Raw genomic sequence first — 17,780 nt, 5'->3', positions numbered from 1 at the left:
TTTCGAAAAATGTCCCCTCACCCATTGCCGAGCTGGAGTAACCAACTGGAGCAACCATTTCCTCGCTCCCTCGTCAATCATTGTCGTGTACGATTTCTCTGGTGTCTTATTTCTTGACACTCATCGCATACCTCGTTAATGAGATCTTCTATGTGTCTAGCCCTCGGGCACCGTTGGCCAGGGACCAGCAGATGAAAATCAATAGGGTCAGCCCGCTGAAGTCTTATCTTACCGCAATCCTCGCAAGTGTATTTGTTCAATTTATATTCGCACATGGTTTTGGAGATTCAGGAAGTTCCTGAAATCTGTGTGAGTTGTTGGAGGATGTTTGTGATAGTGGTGACTTTGCGAGAGGTATTGAGCAGGATGTTGAGTTTGGGTAATACGATGGGCGATGCCTGGGATATTTGTAGATGAGTCTCAGGTAAATCAACACCTAATCGCTTGCATCACACCCATCCGTGCTGTGATAAATTGACCAGGTTATGTGTGGTGGATACACCCTTTCAGTCACAGGTCTCAATGCAGTGATAGTTTGACAGTATGTATGATATACGCTGATATGTACAAGCGGCCAGGTTCACCTACGATGAGTGCTCGTGAGTAGAAGTGGATGTCGGTTATTCTCATAAGGCCAATTTCTATCTGATTGCATCTCAGTTCTAACTGCACGTCACTCACCATCACTTCCCCGTCTTACGCAACGCATTGAGCGCCGTCATACGCTCTTGTTCTTCCCGAAGCTCCCTACACTTCTTGCACTCATCCTCGACTCTCTGGGACAGCTGCCTAATACCATTCTCACAGGTCCCTTTCTCCTCATACTCGGCGGACTCGTCAAGCTTAAATCCTGTGCGTAGCAGATCGTCGCAGCTTTTGCAGCGTTCCTCAATGGTAGTCTTCCAGCACATCTTTTGAATTCGAGGTGTGTTTGAGTTTCTGTCGTTACAGTCAAAAGGGAGATTTTCCATAGAGATACTTGCGACTTGGGTGTTTTATAGTTGCTCGTCACATCTTTAAATGGCTGATATTCTCCTTAAGGTATTCAGAGTTAATAACTTTTTTTCAGACTGGAAGGTGACATGTGTTCACTCCGCTGCTACTTGTCCATACTTCACTAACTTCAGCGACGCCTCAGTAATTTCCTCTCCTTTCGTATCCCATCCTCGGTTGGTTATCAAGTTAGCGAAAGTGTTCTTTTCTACTCTATTGCTATGCAAATCGGCGGTTGACATAATCCGCAAGCCTATGCGATATGTGGACCTCCGTTAAATGAAGGGAGGCTTGAAGACGGCGTCATGTGGCTGAGATAACCGTACCGGGTAACCCGGATATTGCGGAAAATCCGGATCAAACTGAACAGCGTTTATATGGTGACCTATACCTCCACCTTTCCACCATTTCCGAAATTGTCAACATTTTTACCTATTCCAGACGAGAAACAAAAGCTACATGCCGAGCGATATGGCGGCTATTTCGGGAGAAGAACCTGTGTTCAAACGCAGGCGGGTAGCCCAGGCATGCCAGACATGTCGCAAGATGAAGGCCAAGGTACAGTACCCATGCATGAATCCCACTCGCGCTGATCTGAGGCAAAACTAAAGGTGTTCAGTGCGATGGTCGGAAGCCCGAGTGTAGTCGCTGTGTGGGTTACGGCTTCACTTGTCTGTATGCTAAGACCAGGTCCAGGCGTCACGAAGTAAATGAAGATGACGGCTGTGACGGACCAAGCTCCAATGCCATTGATGAGCTTCGAGATGCCATTAATGGTTACGACGACTTGGTTCATCGACTCTCATCTAAAAAGAAGCAGGACAAGTTTGACCCAAAAGAATCACACAATCAAGTCAAAGACAGAGTCAAGAAAGCCCTCGATCGAGTCGCTGACACTCGAGCCGCTGACATCGCTTCGCCTTCTGACCAGGATCGAGCATCCCAGTTGACATCGTCACAAAATCAACATCGATACTTGGGAGAAGTCAGTGACGTTCACTTCTTCAATCTGGTCAAGGGATTCCTACAAACCAAAGATCTGTCTAATCCAGAGCAAGACTTTGACAGCTACGAACAAGATGGGGAAGTCTGGACGACTAATAATGAAAGCAATGGACCTACCCTGCTCCCTGGACTCGCCCAAACGAGAGACCTCGTCAAGGTATACTTTTCTACAATCCACATTGCATATCCATTCATTCCACAGTCTACCTTCATGGCGAGTCTAGCCGGGGAAGGGAAAATTCCGAACAACGCTACTGATCTCGCTATTCTATGTCAGTTCTTCCACATCTCGTCTGAAAATTCATGGGAAAGCTAATCTCATGTTTTTAGATGTCATCTGTGCTATTGGGTCATATTATACGTCGTTTCCTGGACGAGACTCGGATTCACGAACTCGTCACGAGCGCTACTTTCACCATGCCATGGGCTTGACTGCAGCAACGAGTCGTCATCACTCTATCCACCAAGTTTCACTACTACTCGTACAATGCTTCTATTTACTAGCTGTATCCAGGACTGACAGGTCAGTTTTGTTGCTCAGAAACGTAGAACCTTATGGACTAATGCATCGATAGTTGTTGGACTACGCTCGGACAAGCTGTCCGTATAGCTCAGAGCATAGGGCTGCATGTTGAGCCTCCGAATTCCAAGTCTAGAAGTGCCACTGAGATAGAACGCAGACGAAGGACATGGTACTCGATCTATGTTCTTGATCGATTGCTATCTCTTCAGTTAGGTCGACCACCAGCGATTCATGATGAGGATTGTAGCGTGGCACTACCGTCTCGGCGTGCTGACGATGAGATTGACTGGACTTCCAACACTATTGATCCCGCAACAGAAGGCCCATCAGCAGGTGATTACTTCATTTCGGTCATTGGGTTTTCCCGCATCGTGGGCTGCGTACTGCGCGATATCTATGGCCCAGCCCATTCGAGACCTACCCCAGAAATGATATTGAGTACACAGACACTCGATCACAGGCTTATCGAATGGAAACTGAGCCTGCCTCGAAAGCTACGCTTCGATTTGGGACACTCATTCGACCAGAACAATACCTTTAGGCGTCAGGTCAGCCACCCTTCCTCATACTCTGAGCCTCTATTGCTGACGTAAACCTGCAGAGAAATATGCTTGCAATCAAATTCCATCATCTGCGAGCCCTCATCCACCGTCCCTATTTGTGTTACCCTCTTTTACGACAACGGGATGACTCGCCTATGAGCATGTCACAGCTAGACTGGCCACTGATTGCCGTCTTCGAGAAGATCTGTATCGATGAAGCCCAAGGGACTGCTCGTCTTCTCCATCACGTTTCTGATGAACAGGAATTAGTTCACGAGTTTCCCTGGTGGCAGATGATATCTTGTCTGATCTGTGCTGGGTCCATATTGCTTGTGTCGAGCATCTTTGCTCAACAACCTGATGATCATAGTGGATTTGACAGCGAAGGTCTGCGTGATGATGCGGAAACATGCCTGAAGATATTTGAGGCGCTTAGCAGTAATTCGAAGAGTGCAAGGATAGCGAGAAACATGATTCAAGGTCTAAAGCAATCTGGCTCAGAATGGCGAAGTGAGTACACCTCCCCCATTATATTACCTTTGTCTTACCTGGATTCAAGAACAAGCCGGGAGAGAGGCTGACACGGTCCTATTTCAACAAGCCTTGAGGCAATGCGATAATTCCATGCCGCTTCAACATGCTTCTTCTTCTGGAGGCCCATTGGCACAAGAGATGCTAGGTCTGGAGGGCCAGAACGTTGAGTTCTTATCAGAGGCCATATCAACTCCACAGAGTTGGCCAGCCGAGATTATAGATTCCATGGCATGGTCTTCGCAGTTCTTGGACACGATTCAAGGAGATGGAAGCTGGACTTGAATGCGAAAGAGCATGACTTGCGGTTCCCGTCAATGTCTTCGTAAGGTCTTCTTCAAAACTAAGGAAATAGTCTCTGGCCGAAAGCTTGCAATATAGGGGTTTGAACTAGTGTCGTCTTTAAAGACACCATGTCAAATAAATCTACCAGTCCTAAAGAATATGTCCTATTTGTCTCAGAGAATGACCAGGAGGTCATCTGCAACGACTACAGTAGCACATCTTGTCAACCTTTGAAGAGTGAATCACGATACGTAGTTAAATGTTCTAACTAATTTCTGTATGATTGTTCTAAGCTCTCAGCCACAGGTCTAAGCCAATGCGGTTCGAGTATCCAGGATATCCGGGATATCCGACCTTGCCGTGAAAAGCCCCCTGTACCGCGAGCTGGTCTACTTCTCCTTAGGCGAGTTAGCTAGAGTTCTCCTTTAATGTTTTTCTCATATAATTATAATGCTATAACCTCTTCTTCTTTCGATCTTGATCACACAAATCCAAGGAATAATCCAAGTCAGAAGAACGGCACCACATGTTATGAAAAAATGGCTGCGCAATGGCCTGCACAGAAACCACAAGATGCTCTTCTTCGACATCCCCCCGCGGGGAGCTATGTCCCTGACTCGATGCGTGGAGATACACGACCTCAACTCGGCCCTAATTTTGAAAATCAAAATCAAAATCCCGATTGTTCGGTTGAGACTTACAACTTGGACGAAATAGCACCGATCGCTCCCATCCCAGCTCCGGACAGCTCAATTTATCATAGGAATAGTCTAGAGCGCGCCCGAGAAACCCATATAGAACTTCAAGATGAAGAGGCTCGCGTTCCAGATGGGCATTTGCCTACTACTGACAAAGCTCTCACGTTCACTACAAAACTTCACACCCACTCCTATCTCATCTTCTTCTCCATCATGGGAACGCTCGCCAGAGAAGGTATGACAGCTTTACTCGTCTATCCTGGGGCACCAGTCATCTTCCCAACCCTATGGGTTAATTTTGCTGGGTGTCTCATCATGGGGTTCCTAGCTGAGGATCGCATGCTGTTTCGCCATGAATGGGGAGAAGGCACATACTGCAAGGAAGAAAACCAAAGTCCGGACACCAGTGGAGCAGTCTCGGATGACTCGACCAAAGATCAAGGAACTACAGACCTTGAGGCTGTAAAGAAGGCACATCTCAGTGTCAAAAAGACATTGCCTCTCTATATCGGCCTTTCGGTCGGGTTCTGTGGCTCATTCACAACCTTCTCAACATTCATCCTTGATTCTTTTCTCGCCCTTTCCAACGAACTTGAAACTTCTTCTGCGCCGACATCAGACCGGAACAAGGGTTACTCGTTCTGTGCACTTGCAGCCGTGGTCTTATTGACTGTTCATGCCTCTATGGGTGGTCTATTTTTGGGTGCCCATATTGCCATACTAGCGGACGACATCATGCCCTCACTGCCCTACCTCTTTATGCGCAAGTTTATAGACCGACTTGCAACCATTCTCGGCTGGGGCTGTTGGATTGGAGCGATATTTATATGCATCTATCCACCACATGATGAGTGGCGGGGGAGTGTTCTATTCTCCTTGGCCTTTGCCCCTCTGGGGGTGTTTACGAGATTCTATCTTGCAATCTACTTGAATGGCAGACTTCCAACATTTCCCTTGGGGACATTTGCCGCCAACGTGGTAGGATCTCTAATTCTTGCTATAGTTTGGGATATATCCCAGATCTTGGCACGGCCTTCACTTGGACACCAGTTGCTTGAGGGTGTCAAAAATGGTTACTGTGCCGTTGTCACTACTGTTTCTACCCTTGCTCTGGAGCTCTCCTCCCTCCAACGCGAACACGCTTACAGATATGGCACTATGAGTTTCTTGGTGTCTTTTGGGTTGATGGTTATCATTTCTGGTAGTTTTAAATGGACACGATGATGCTAGAGTCTGGAGCGGTTAAACGGGTTTGTTGGTAGATAGGAAACTCTCAGCAAGATTGTTAAGCTTTACCTGTTGTATAAGACTCAATTCTTACATGCATACTTCTGAATCTCAGCTTCCAAATAAAAGTAAACGTAGAGGATTACCCTAGCTCCATCTGTGCCGATGAGATGCTGGATATTCTTTATTTGTTCGGACCTCCCTGCATTTCTAGCACTCCCTTTTACTCCCGTTGTTCTTTAATCATTCCAATGTTACAATTCTCAACCCCAGCATTGAGCTTTTCCAGAAATCTTTCACATCTTCTGTGATGAGCACTCTGCGGTATATCATGCAACTCTTGTTGAAATACATGGAAGTTTTCTCTCACTGCTAAATAAACAGGTTCGCCAGAGCATCCCTCCTCTGATTGTCCCAATGTTGTTCAGAGTCTGTTGGAGTTCGTCGGGGTAAAGTGCTTGACATGCAGGGAGGAAGAGGATGCAATGGATACTGACGAATTGGCAGATATATTGTCCACACATATCTAGGCCTTGGAGTCTGAGTTCGTAGTTTTCAAATGAATGGCCAGCTTGGCAAAGATCGAGTGTCGTATTGGTTCCCAGGTCTTTGTCACAAACCTCACACTTCATCTGGAAGTAATTCTCTCGACACATGGTTTGGGTTCTGGATCTGGCCAAGATATGCTGAGCGATGGTATATAGTAGCAAGATGCTGGGGTGTTGATCTTATTGCTGCCGTTGTGTCCAACTACCTGACAGTGGCCCTTCTGCGAATATAGTGTAGAGAAATAGTAGCAGGTGCTGGTAGTATCGGGTTTGTCGACGAATTTCTGCTAGCAGCTCGGACCTTTCAGCTTCATGCATCTGTTGCTGCTGGTGCATGAACTAGGTTTATACATTAGAGGTAGCGCTGTTCTTCCACTTGGACCCCGAACATTCCACAAGCCGAAAACGTAGACGCTTCTATTCGAGGTACGAACATACTTACCAGGGTGGCATGGAACCCGGATGTCTCATAATGCTTTGTATAGTTTAGGCTGTCTTTGATTTTCAATCGTCGCTATGCCTCGTTAAAGCTATTTTCCTGCTCTCTGTGGCTCTCTTTATACCCAAATCCTTATCGGGTATGCCAGACTCTTCATGGGTCTCCTTGATGTTTGTATTACCGACTTTCTTCAGCTGCGTTGTTCAATCTTTTGGTCGTCTGAATCGGTCACTAGACAGCCTCCCGCTGTTCGGACTCTTTTGCGCCGAGCGAACAACGGTAATGGGCTGCAAACAAACAATCCCACAGCTTGATTCGTGTGACGCTGGCCGCGATATCAACCGACCCTTTCAAAGCCCCTGTTTTGACAATTGGGGGCCAGAAGTCACAGACTATCCAGAGTCGCATCTACACGTCCATCCTTGTAATTGGAGAGGCCTCTTTTTGGTACTTCAGTGCGACTAAGTCGCTGATAAAACATGATTTGCCTATTTGGTGCAGCTGAATCATACCCCTGCTGCATGGGTGCCTAGTGAGGCTTTTCAGGGTCTTGGTCTTTTAACCGCGAGCCTCGTAAGCCACCAAACGCAAAAATGTGCAAAGTTCTCTATCTTTTGTCACTTTTATCATTAATCACTGACTTTCTGCGTCACAAGTGCACACGGGCACAAAGCGACCAACCGCAGCGCTTTGGCAAACATTCATCATGTGCACTGAACACTTCACGCACTTTTACTGCATGTACTGCAGCGAATGCTTCAAGAAAGGGTACGAATGGGAGATTTGTCAGTTTGCTCAACAGACTGAGTCAAAGTCTATGGGATCGTGTGGATACACGGATGATGGAGTTGTTGCGAGCGTGTCGGAATATTGCCAGCAGTGTCCGCCTGATGATAGGAAGTGGAACAAAGTTACGCTTGACGGTGAAACAAAGAGAGAGTTGGCTTGAGAAATGTTCGGATAGTTTTACAGGAGATATGGATTTATTGTTTGCTTGCTCTGAGGAGGAATTTGCTTGGCGACGGCACATCACGACTACAACTCTTTCACAATCACCGATGGATATCATCCTCAACCGACGTTTCCTAAGTATCATTCCCGTTGGACTTCAGCACTGAGAGTCAAAGTTACATATGCTACCTGCCATTCACTGTCATCATCCTCAAGCTATAGCTATAAATCCTCCTTGTCTTACGTTCCCGACCGCGAATTTCAACGCTGCCTAATTTGTGTATCTATATCTCAAACTCACACCTAAACAAGACTCATTCCCCTCACAATGTGCTACCACGTAACAGTCAACTACATATGCTCCGTGTGCAGTAATAGAATCGACTGTGGCAAACAAGGTCTAAGATATCAGTGAGCATGCCATTCTTCAACAGGGTTTTCGGGTCGTGTGAAATTTTAGGTTTGTAGGAGTGAATACCGTAGTTGAGAGTTTGCTCTTAAAACGAGATCTCATTATTGTAATGTAGGTAATGTAATTGTATTTACTATGCTGCTACAAAGCCCATCTTGCGACACTATCGGGTCATTTTGACGAATCACATTTCCCATCATCTGGATTGAAAATATGCAGTGAATCACTGGGCTATGGCTTTGTTCTCATTTTTATATGGTCATTGAGTAACTTCAGAAAAGTATCCTCGTAGCTTCTCATCTTCTTTGATTCGCATCAATTTGCAGATATCTATAAAACACTGTCAAATCCTGTCAAGGCATAATTTCTATGATTCGATCTTAAACACCTAGCAACATTTCTTTGAAACAAGAAACAACGAAATCCCTTTCAAACAGCTTCTCAGAATGTGCCACGATCTGACGATCCATTACATGTGCCCCGTCTGCGAGAACAGGTGGAACTTTGAGAAGCACGGTCTTTTATGCAGGAAGGCCAGCGAAACGAAGAGCAGGCTCTTCGCATCGTGCGGGAATGAATATCCAGTGACATTATGGAATCAAGAGGAGATTTGCGAAGAGTGTTTGGCGCGCGATCAGCCATATCCTCCGATTGAAGTCGTCATCACAAGGCGGTAGCGAGGACCAACACTTTGGGGCATTAATGTCGTGAATATCTTCTTTTAGCGTGCTGTAGCTATAATTCAAACCTCATTTAGAGGCTTACTTTCACACAACGTCTCTTTGACTGAGTTCATCTATGACTGCTTGCAGATCCTGTGCGTTTGTTAACAGTGGGTGACCCATCTATTATTACTTGGTTAATAAGGCGGCAGTGCCAAACACTGCACTGCATTTCTTTCACTTTAATCAACTAAACCCCAACAAAGACATCTTGAATCTCGTTGGGCAAAGTCTCAACTAAACGGTCTTTCCGACATCACTCTGAATTCCTTCCCTCCCATCCCTCAAAATAAGCCAACCTCATATCAACTACGACATCACGACCGCCACCATGTGCGTAGCCATAACCCGCGTCTTCTACTGCATGCGCTGCAACAACGAGATCTACGAAGAAATCGAGTGTCAAGAGTGCGAGCTCTACCTGCAGTTCAAGCGCTGCGGAAAGACCGACATAAACTTGAGCTTCAAGTGCGAGGCCGCCCTTTGCATTTTGTGCGCCTCGCTCCCACCAGATAGCCAGGTCCCCTTTTTGACGCAGCCTCCGCAGGGTAGTACATCTACTATTATGCGGCATTTGAGACTTATGTACGGTCGGCGTTGAAAGAGATCTCTGGGGGTTGATGTGGGTGATTAGCTAATATTATTCATGGATGTTCATTAACTCTGTACAGACTCTTATGTTTGCCGTCGCCGATGAGGCATACGAGCTCAGGACCTAACGACGAAATAAAAGCTTACTTGAGTTGGGGACTAGAGGTTCTGTTGCAGCGAGAAACATGAGTGGTTAGCTGCGAGGGCTTCTTGATTGTCGGTGCAGATATTGGATCATCGACGAATTTGCTGCATTTCGGCGGCCAACCTCCCAGTCACATTGGACCTTGGCCAAGATATCGCCAGTTTATATCACTGAAACAACAAACTCGGGCGCCTTTCATCCCACCATGACACAGAATAGCTCATATCCGATGATTCAGAACATGTAGCCTATTGTTCCCTTTTCATCCATTTGTTCGGAACTTCGCACAAGCTGAATCAGACTTGTTCAGCACAACAAAGCCATTATACAATTACTGTTTCTATGTTCAGAATTTTTTCCCTTTTCTTTATGAATGCCCTCACCATTATTCATGACCTGTTCATCCTGACCTCGACTATAAATTCGGCCCGCATTCTCTCCTTTCCAAACCAACCCATCTTTCAATCTCCAACTTCCCTCCCAACTCACAACCCATCCACAGATTTCTCTATACCATTCACCATGTGTTGCATGATCAACAGCACTCAGGTCTGCTCCAGCTGCGGCGAGACCGTGGACACGAGCCTCAAGCGAGACAAGTGTCAGCATTACGGCACTACCGAATGCAAGCAGGAGAATGTATATGTCAGGAAGACTGTCTCCGCGAGCAACTGTTCTAAGTGCTCCAAGGATGGTAATAAGGGTGGAAAGAAATGAATGGGGGCTTCTGGCCTGTCTCTGGAGGCGTCAGCAGTTGGGTCCTGTGTTTTGATAGCACGTTGAACTATTAGACAGGATAGTTGGAGGTTACCTTGTCATGGAATTAGATAGGCGGTTGCTTGGAATCATATTCTAAAGCTGGTTCTTGGGATAATGAAACACTATTAACTTCCTAATAATTGAAGTTTTCTCAGTGACCTCCAGATATCGGGATTGAAAGCTGTCTATGAAAACGTGATAAGGGTTTGAGTTCGCCCACTACTCACGCCGAGGACCAGTGGTGATTATCGACAACACATCATGTCGCCGGGCTACTCTTCCCAGTGATTCCAGCTCCTAAACGATTATATCACGTTGCTCCGCATCCCTTTCATCCCGATTAAGCAAACGTGCCCAAGCACTCGCCAGAGACAACCAGTTCAAATAATCCAAACTGACAACCATATCGCTAAAGGATCAACTTGTGTTATCCTCTACGATGTGCATTGTCTACCACGTCAAGATAATGTGCCGGAAACGCGGTGATCATATTAGAACTGACATAGATCCCAAGAAATGCAACAAGGCGAACAAGGGGGAACGACGTCTCAAACGGTAAAAAGATGGGGGTGAGCAGCGGGAGAGTGAGTTGGGATGCAAGGCTTGCAGAGCTGCAAAACAGATGAAGCGATAGCTTGGATTGGATTGGGCCATAGCTAATTCGCTTTCAGCATTCGTTTGTTGCTTTTCTCAGGGGCCAGGGCTAGTGGGAGCGTTTGATATCCTTTGGTCAGTTTGATGATTGTTCAGTGCTTCGCTTAGGAGACGCTATAGTCCTGTGAGTCTTTGTGGCCCAGAATGATTATCCAGACGTCGCTTCAGTCATTTGGACTCAAAGTTGAATTTGATTAAGCGCTATGTTTGAATGAGTGAGATACAAACGCTCCCAGCAAAACCACCAGTATAAATACCACTGCACCCACCTCCATCCCATCTCTACACTCTCCAATCCATCTCACAATCTATCTCTTCACTCTCCATAAATCCACGTCAACAGACGCTCTATCACTGCTAAGAACAAACTCTGTGCTCAACCATGTGCTTCATTCACACCACCCGGCTCGTCTGCAAGACATGCGGCCATCAAAACGCCATACCAAGAACAGCTCCTTGCAGTGAGGCCAACAGTGTTGAGAAGCCATGCAAGAAGCAGCGTATGCAGACAACTACCTTGATCGATGTCTCCAAGTGCCCCCAGTGCAAGACTAAGGCGGCCAAGGCTAAGGAATGCAAGACTGAGGCGAAGGAGGAATGAAAGCTGTATTGCTGAAAGGGGCCTAAGGCTTTAAGAACCATGACTGGATTGACCTTGGATTTAGGTACAACATGGGTAGATTGGGTAGTGAAGCAATCTCAGAGTGATAGTCTCAATACTATTTGTTGACTTTAGTTGATAGCCATGTCCGTGAAACATTGCACAAGTCTGACATGTTGACTCAACCCTTTTCCTCACCGTGACACATTTGGACACCGACGATAGAATGAGAAACCCACCGTGACACTCAAACCCTCCAACGTCGTTGTGCATATATAGTTCCGTAACTCAAGCCCCCTTCTCTCCTATCATATCTCTCCCCCCAGATGTATCTCTCCACTCGCAATTAATCTACCATTCAACATGTGCAACCTCGTCTTCACCAAATACCGCTGCCGAGTCTGCGACCACATCATCGACCATGAAACGGTCACAGAAAAGTGTAACTCTGCCAAGAAATCAGGCAGAGCTTGCTTAAAGCAAAAAATAGTGCCGTCGACTATTCATTCGGATCAGAAGAATTGCAAGGACTGCGTTAAGAAGAAGAAGGAGGGTCAGAGGGGGGTTAAGCGTAAGCTTTGGGGGTTTGGTTTTGGGATTTAGACATAACATATTTCCTTAAACCTGGGCCATTACCCACTGGGCCCTCGCCTTTAAAGTCCCGGTGATGCTGTATGCCTTGGGTTGAGGGTTTATGGAAGGAAGCACCCGCAGTCTGTGCTACAGAGCACGGCATTCGGTAACTTGACGGTTCTTCGGTGAAACACTTCAAGATAAGGACTTTACATAAACAGCAGAGCAGCTCCTTTTCTCTCCTAACTTCTCAATAATAAGATATCAACTCTCTCTTTTCTACTCAACTCATCAACCGAAAGATCCAAATGTGCACTATTCACAGTGCAGGCTATCTCTGTAGGAAGTGCTCCTACCTCGTCTCCATGCCCGTGGAAGAAACGAAATGCGCTCATTTTCTGGAGAAGCGACCTGGTATTTGCGTTACGACGACAAAGCATGATACCATCTATGTTCACGAGGAGGAGTGTTTGCAGTGCAAGGAAGCGAAGAGGAAGGAGAAGGGTAAAGGGAAAGCGGATAATTGATTTATTTGGTCGGGAGACGTGTTCACGGCTTTTGTGTTCTGTATGAACTAATATCCAAACGATGACTTCATGGGCTGGGGCCAAGTTCGCTGTCTTGTTTATATGAACGAAAGGCTCTGTATCTGAACTGCCTGAGTGCCCAGCTACTTTGTTCGGCCGAAACATCCATTCCTTCAACACTTTCACGCGATCGGCTCGGATTCTCCTAGGTACCCATGAACACTTAAATAGAACATCGCTTTTCTCTCTTATAGATACAACAGGTTTCCCTACTTGAATCACCACCGTATCCCATCATCACATCGTCCACAAACATACTCAACTGGCACAAAGAGTCAACTCACCACAACAAAAGCCCAATATCCTCACCAAACCAAAATCACCAAAATGTGTCAACTATCCAGCACCGCTACCATATGCGACTCCTGCCGCCATCTCATCAACTACACCTCCAGCAAGTCCTTCTGCCCTCTTGTCTTGAACCTCGTGACAAGTAATTTAAGTTTGAACACCGTTGATGGAATGGGGGAAAGAGTGTGTCTTGAAGAGCCGGAGGATATAACTCGTTATGTTCCTAGGCATTTTTGCAAGCGTTGCGATGGTAAGTAAGGCAATGTTGAGGTCTAAGGTTGGAAGTGGAGAATGCCCAGCCCCGGAATTTTACTTTGGGGCGGAGTTCCCGTCGCCGAGCCGGAAGCTTGAGATGGAAAGGAGGCTAGATTTCATTGAGTAAGGCGAGCTTTGGAGATGGTTACCCTGAAGGAAGAGCTTTAGTTGGACCTTTATTCGTTCATTGGTGCTCTTGATTATGTCATTGGATAAATACAGCAGAATATCTCTGTTGGTCTATCCTCTGCCACATTATATTGATGAAACGTGATTCTGAATGTTGAGAAGTAAGCATTGTATCTTGTCAGCTACCGAGATCCCCATAATCCCAGGTCAGCACTTCAAACTCACTTCTGGCTTTATGTAAGTCTGCGATACCGGCTGTATCTTTGACATCTCCATTGTTTCAGCAATTTATCTCAACGTTGCGGCACTACATCACTCACCGAAAGTCCGGCAGAAAGGTTCCAACAATTTCTTCCAGCGGGGATCGCCATGGCCGATTCCGAGGCTACTCTCAAAGCATCGTCGTCAAATCCAACCAACGATGAACGCTACCAACTTCCTTACTCAGAAATGTGGAGGTGCAATAATTCATCGAGTCAGAAGAACCCAATTTCTCCAATGTAACCTAGACCATGAACATGACCACGAGACTGGTAAAAGTCGATTGACTTTTCGGATGTAAACGTAAACCCGAGTCACCCACTAACATTTCGTGGCTATCCATGATGGGAATAAAGTCATGCACCTTTAGAATACACGGCCGAGTATACACCGATTAAAAAAGAGCATCAAAGCACGACGGCACTTATAAACGGGAGTTTAGATATCGCCCGAGATGCGGAACTAATACGAGAATATTAGTGAGAGCAATTGACTTGTCGTGTGGCTGATAACGTTACAACCCAGATAAAATACATTTCGTCCCGTCATGATGGCCTGAACGGTAACGACTCCGGGCCGAAGCCACTGTAACATCAGCGTCACCAGGCCACTGTACTGGGTCGATAAACGGGTTCATGTCAAAAAAGATTATCGTGGAGAAGGGAAAAAAGACTCATGACCTTGAATTGACAGTTACAGGGAAGAAACCAAGGTTGGTGTGTGATCAGCACCTGTTTCGAGGTATACAGTTCGTATGGTTTTGATTCCGATCTCCATCAACGTTAAAAAGCTACCTAATTTCTCCGCATGAACGAAGCGTGCGAGTCCACAACAGGGCCGATTTGAATTGCGGAGAAGAAGCTGTCTCCCCCAGACTTGAGAGCCACCCCCGGCAATTGAGATGAATAGGCTAACTCAATTGACAAACTCAGTATAAATTCGCTGGGAGAACTTCGGATCCTCGGACAGATAGCGGCCGTATTATTCATTCTGTGGAGTGGTAAACCTGGGGCATGACACCATCACCAGCAGTCGGGGATATCTTCCATTGGACGCAGCGGCTAAGCTGCGGTAGATTTAAGGAAGTGAAAAGTTCGCCGATGGAGATTAAACTGGGAATGGCATCACACGACGGGTTTGCATCGTGAAAGTGAAGGAGAATGTTACTCCGCATCGTCCATGTGAGCTAGTGAGGTGTTCCTCTGTACGGGGGAGTAATTGAAGCCGACGCTAACACTTACAAAATTTGCAATGACGCAGACAGGCAAGTTTTGTACAGGAGGAGCAAGAGGTTGGACTGGTGATCGCCGAGGGCAAGGGAAAGTGTAGCCGGTGCTGGGAATATATAAGTTGTAGCTGATAGCCTCACAAAAATGAAAAAAAGAGATCATCATCACTGAGCGCCATTCATCTCTACTCTCTCACAATGGCTAGCATTCGATCTGTGTTGGTCTCGGGTCTTTTGGCCGCGGGTGTCAATGCCCAAGCCTACGATTCGAGTGATCGCGCTGAAGATGCTTTTAGCTGGGTTCAGCCTAAGAACACCACTATTCTTGGACAGTACGGCCATTCGCCTCATTACCCTGCCAGTATGTTCACCAACTCCATCAATTGAGGTGAGGTTATACTGACGATCATAGACAATGCTACTGGCAAGGGCTGGGAAGATGCCTTCGCCAAGGCCCAAGACTTTGTCTCCCAGTTGACACTCGAGGAAAAGGCCGACATGGTCACAGGAACACCAGGTCCTTGCGTCGGCAACATCGTCGCCATTCCCCGTCTCAACTTCAACGGTCTATGTCTCCACGACGGTCCCCTCGCCATCCGTGTAGCAGACTATGCCAGTGTCTTCCCCGCTGGTGTATCAGCTGCTTCATCATGGGACAAGGACCTCCTCTACCAGCGCGGTCTCGCAATGGGTCAAGAGTTCAAGGCCAAGGGCGCTCACATCCTCCTTGGTCCTGTCGCCGGTCCACTTGGACGCTCGGCGTACTCTGGTCGTAACTGGGAGGGTTTCTCGCCGGATCCTTACCTCACTGGTATTGCGATGGAGGAGACCATCATGGGACACCAAGATGCGGGTGTCCAGGCTACTGCGAAGCACTTTATCGGTAACGAGCAGGAGGTCATGCGAAACCCTACTTTTGTTAAGGATGGGTATATTGGTGAGGTTGATAAGGAGGCTCTTTCGTCTAACATGGATGATCGAACCATGCACGAGCTCTACCTCTGGCCTTTTGCCAATGCTGTTCATGCCAAGGCTTCTAGCATGATGTGCTCTTACCAGCGTCTCAACGGCTCCTACGGCTGCCAGAACTCAAAGGTTCTGAACGGTATCCTGCGAGATGAGCTTGGTTTCCAGGGCTACGTTATGTCTGATTGGGGTGCTACCCACGCCGGTGTTGCTGCCATCAACAGCGGTCTCGACATGGACATGCCCGGTGGTATTGGCCAGTACGGCATGTACTTCACCAAGTCATTCTTCGGCGGCAACCTCACCCGCGCCGTCAACAACGGCACCCTCGACGAGACCCGCGTCAACGACATGATCACCCGCATCATGACTCCCTACTTCTGGCTCGGCCAGGACAAGGACTATCCCTCCGTCGACCCCTCCAGCGGCGATCTCAACACCTTCAGCCCCAAGAGCACCTGGTTCCGCGAGTTCAACCTCACCGGCGAGCGAAGCCGTGACGTCCGCGGTAACCACGGTGACTTGATCCGCAAGCACGGCGCCGAGTCCACCGTCCTTCTCAAGAACGAGAAGAACGCCCTCCCCCTCAAGAAGCCCAAGTCCATCGCCGTCTTTGGTAACGATGCCGGTGATATCACTGAGGGTTTCTACAACCAGAAGGACTACGAGTTTGGCACTCTTGTCGCTGGTGGTGGTTCCGGTACTGGTCGTTTGACATACCTTGTTTCGCCTCTTACTGCCATCAATGCTCGTGCTAAGCAGGACGGCACTCTTGTTCAGCAGTGGATGAACAACACTCTTATTGCTACCACCAACGTCACTGATCTTTGGATCCCTGCTACTCCTGATGTCTGCCTTGTTTTCTTGAAGACTTGGGCTGAGGAGGCTGCTGATCGTGAGCACCTTTCCGTTGACTGGGATGGTAACGATGTTGTCGAGTCTGTTGCTAAGTACTGCAACAACACTGTCGTCGTCACTCACTCTTCTGGTATCAACACTCTTCCTTGGGCTGACCACCCCAACGTCACCGCCATTCTCGCTGCCCACTTCCCCGGTCAGGAGTCCGGTAACTCCCTCGTTGACCTCCTCTACGGCGATGTCAACCCCTCTGGTCGTCTTCCCTACACTATCGCTTTCAACGGCACTGACTACAATGCTCCTCCTACCACTGCCGTCAACACCACCGGCAAGGAGGACTGGCAGTCTTGGTTCGACGAGAAGCTCGAGATTGATTACCGCTACTTCGACGCGCACAACATCTCCGTCCGCTACGAGTTCGGCTTCGGTCTCTCCTACTCCACCTTCGAAATCTCCGACATTTCTGCCGAGCCTCTCGCCTCCGACATCACCTCCCAGCCGGAAGATCTCCCCGTACAGCCCGGCGGCAACCCCGCCCTCTGGGAGACCATCTACAACGTGACCGTCTCCGTCTCCAACACTGGAAAGGTCGACGGCGCCACCGTTCCCCAGCTCTACGTCACATTCCCCGACAGTGCTCCTGCTGGTACACCACCTAAGCAGCTCCGTGGCTTCGACAAGGTCTTCCTTGAGGCTGGTGAGAGCAAGAGTGTTAGCTTTGAGCTGATGCGTCGTGATCTCAGCTACTGGGATATCATTTCTCAGAAGTGGCTTATTCCTGAGGGAGAGTTTACTATTCGTGTTGGATTCAGCAGTCGGGACTTGAAGGAGGAGACAAAGGTTACTCTTGTTGAGGGGTAGTTTAATAGGTTTATGATGTATGAGATATGCCCTAATTACCTAGATAGTAAATCCACGTTAATGTTAGTTCAAAGCGGCTTGTTTCCTGTGATAGTGTCTATGAGTGACAGGTAATAGAGTATCTCACGCAGTGCTGATGATCTGT

The 17,780-nt window shown here is 47.5% G+C and overlaps 9 protein-coding genes across 9 annotated transcripts; 8 read left to right on the top strand and 1 right to left on the bottom strand.

Moving 5' to 3' along the window:
- Positions 1-683: 683 nt before the first annotated feature.
- On the bottom strand, positions 684-911 carry FOIG_04897 (uncharacterized protein; the record flags this gene model as incomplete). The annotated part of the gene is made up of 1 exon (XM_031203226.1): positions 684-911. One exon carries the CDS (start codon positions 909-911, stop codon positions 684-686), a length of 228 nt encoding a protein of 75 aa, XP_031066805.1.
- A 499-nt stretch (positions 912-1,410) lies between these two features.
- On the top strand, positions 1,411-4,090 carry FOIG_04896 (uncharacterized protein). The gene is made up of 6 exons (XM_031203225.1): positions 1,411-1,551; positions 1,613-2,270; positions 2,329-2,521; positions 2,574-3,069; positions 3,123-3,573; positions 3,623-4,090. Exons 1-6 carry the CDS (start codon positions 1,453-1,455, stop codon positions 3,877-3,879), a joined length of 2,154 nt encoding a protein of 717 aa, XP_031066804.1. The 5' UTR covers positions 1,411-1,452; the 3' UTR covers positions 3,880-4,090.
- Positions 4,091-4,418: 328 nt separating this feature from the next.
- Positions 4,419-5,801, top strand: FOIG_04895 (uncharacterized protein; the record flags this gene model as incomplete). The annotated part of the gene is made up of 1 exon (XM_031203224.1): positions 4,419-5,801. The coding sequence occupies one exon, from the start codon at positions 4,419-4,421 to the stop codon at positions 5,799-5,801; it is 1,383 nt and encodes a 460-aa protein (XP_031066803.1).
- A 3,406-nt stretch (positions 5,802-9,207) lies between these two features.
- On the top strand, positions 9,208-9,477 carry FOIG_04894 (uncharacterized protein; the record flags this gene model as incomplete). The annotated part of the gene is made up of 1 exon (XM_031203223.1): positions 9,208-9,477. The coding sequence occupies one exon, from the start codon at positions 9,208-9,210 to the stop codon at positions 9,475-9,477; it is 270 nt and encodes an 89-aa protein (XP_031066802.1).
- A 657-nt stretch (positions 9,478-10,134) lies between these two features.
- Positions 10,135-10,329, top strand: FOIG_04893 (uncharacterized protein; the record flags this gene model as incomplete). The annotated part of the gene is made up of 1 exon (XM_031203222.1): positions 10,135-10,329. One exon carries the CDS (start codon positions 10,135-10,137, stop codon positions 10,327-10,329), a length of 195 nt encoding a protein of 64 aa, XP_031066801.1.
- A 1,078-nt stretch (positions 10,330-11,407) lies between these two features.
- On the top strand, positions 11,408-11,626 carry FOIG_04892 (uncharacterized protein; the record flags this gene model as incomplete). The annotated part of the gene is made up of 1 exon (XM_031203221.1): positions 11,408-11,626. One exon carries the CDS (start codon positions 11,408-11,410, stop codon positions 11,624-11,626), a length of 219 nt encoding a protein of 72 aa, XP_031066800.1.
- Positions 11,627-11,989: 363 nt separating this feature from the next.
- FOIG_04891 (uncharacterized protein) lies at positions 11,990-12,726 on the top strand (the record flags this gene model as incomplete). The annotated part of the gene is made up of 2 exons (XM_031203220.1): positions 11,990-12,197; positions 12,530-12,726. The coding sequence occupies 2 exons, from the start codon at positions 11,990-11,992 to the stop codon at positions 12,724-12,726; spliced, it is 405 nt and encodes a 134-aa protein (XP_031066799.1).
- Positions 12,727-13,830: 1,104 nt separating this feature from the next.
- Positions 13,831-13,965, top strand: FOIG_04890 (uncharacterized protein; the record flags this gene model as incomplete). The annotated part of the gene is made up of 1 exon (XM_031203219.1): positions 13,831-13,965. One exon carries the CDS (start codon positions 13,831-13,833, stop codon positions 13,963-13,965), a length of 135 nt encoding a protein of 44 aa, XP_031066798.1.
- An 873-nt stretch (positions 13,966-14,838) lies between these two features.
- Positions 14,839-17,692, top strand: FOIG_04889 (beta-glucosidase G). The gene is made up of 2 exons (XM_031203218.1): positions 14,839-15,311; positions 15,363-17,692. The coding sequence occupies exons 1-2, from the start codon at positions 15,149-15,151 to the stop codon at positions 17,633-17,635; spliced, it is 2,436 nt and encodes an 811-aa protein (XP_031066797.1). The 5' UTR covers positions 14,839-15,148; the 3' UTR covers positions 17,636-17,692.
- The last annotated feature ends 88 nt before the right edge of the window (positions 17,693-17,780 follow it).

The sequence above is a fragment of the Fusarium odoratissimum genome (assembly GCF_000260195.1).
Source record: "Fusarium odoratissimum NRRL 54006 unplaced genomic scaffold supercont1.6, whole genome shotgun sequence".
In the NCBI taxonomy this organism is placed as follows: domain Eukaryota; kingdom Fungi; phylum Ascomycota; class Sordariomycetes; order Hypocreales; family Nectriaceae; genus Fusarium; species Fusarium odoratissimum.
This window is presented reverse-complemented; position numbering and strand designations above follow the sequence as displayed.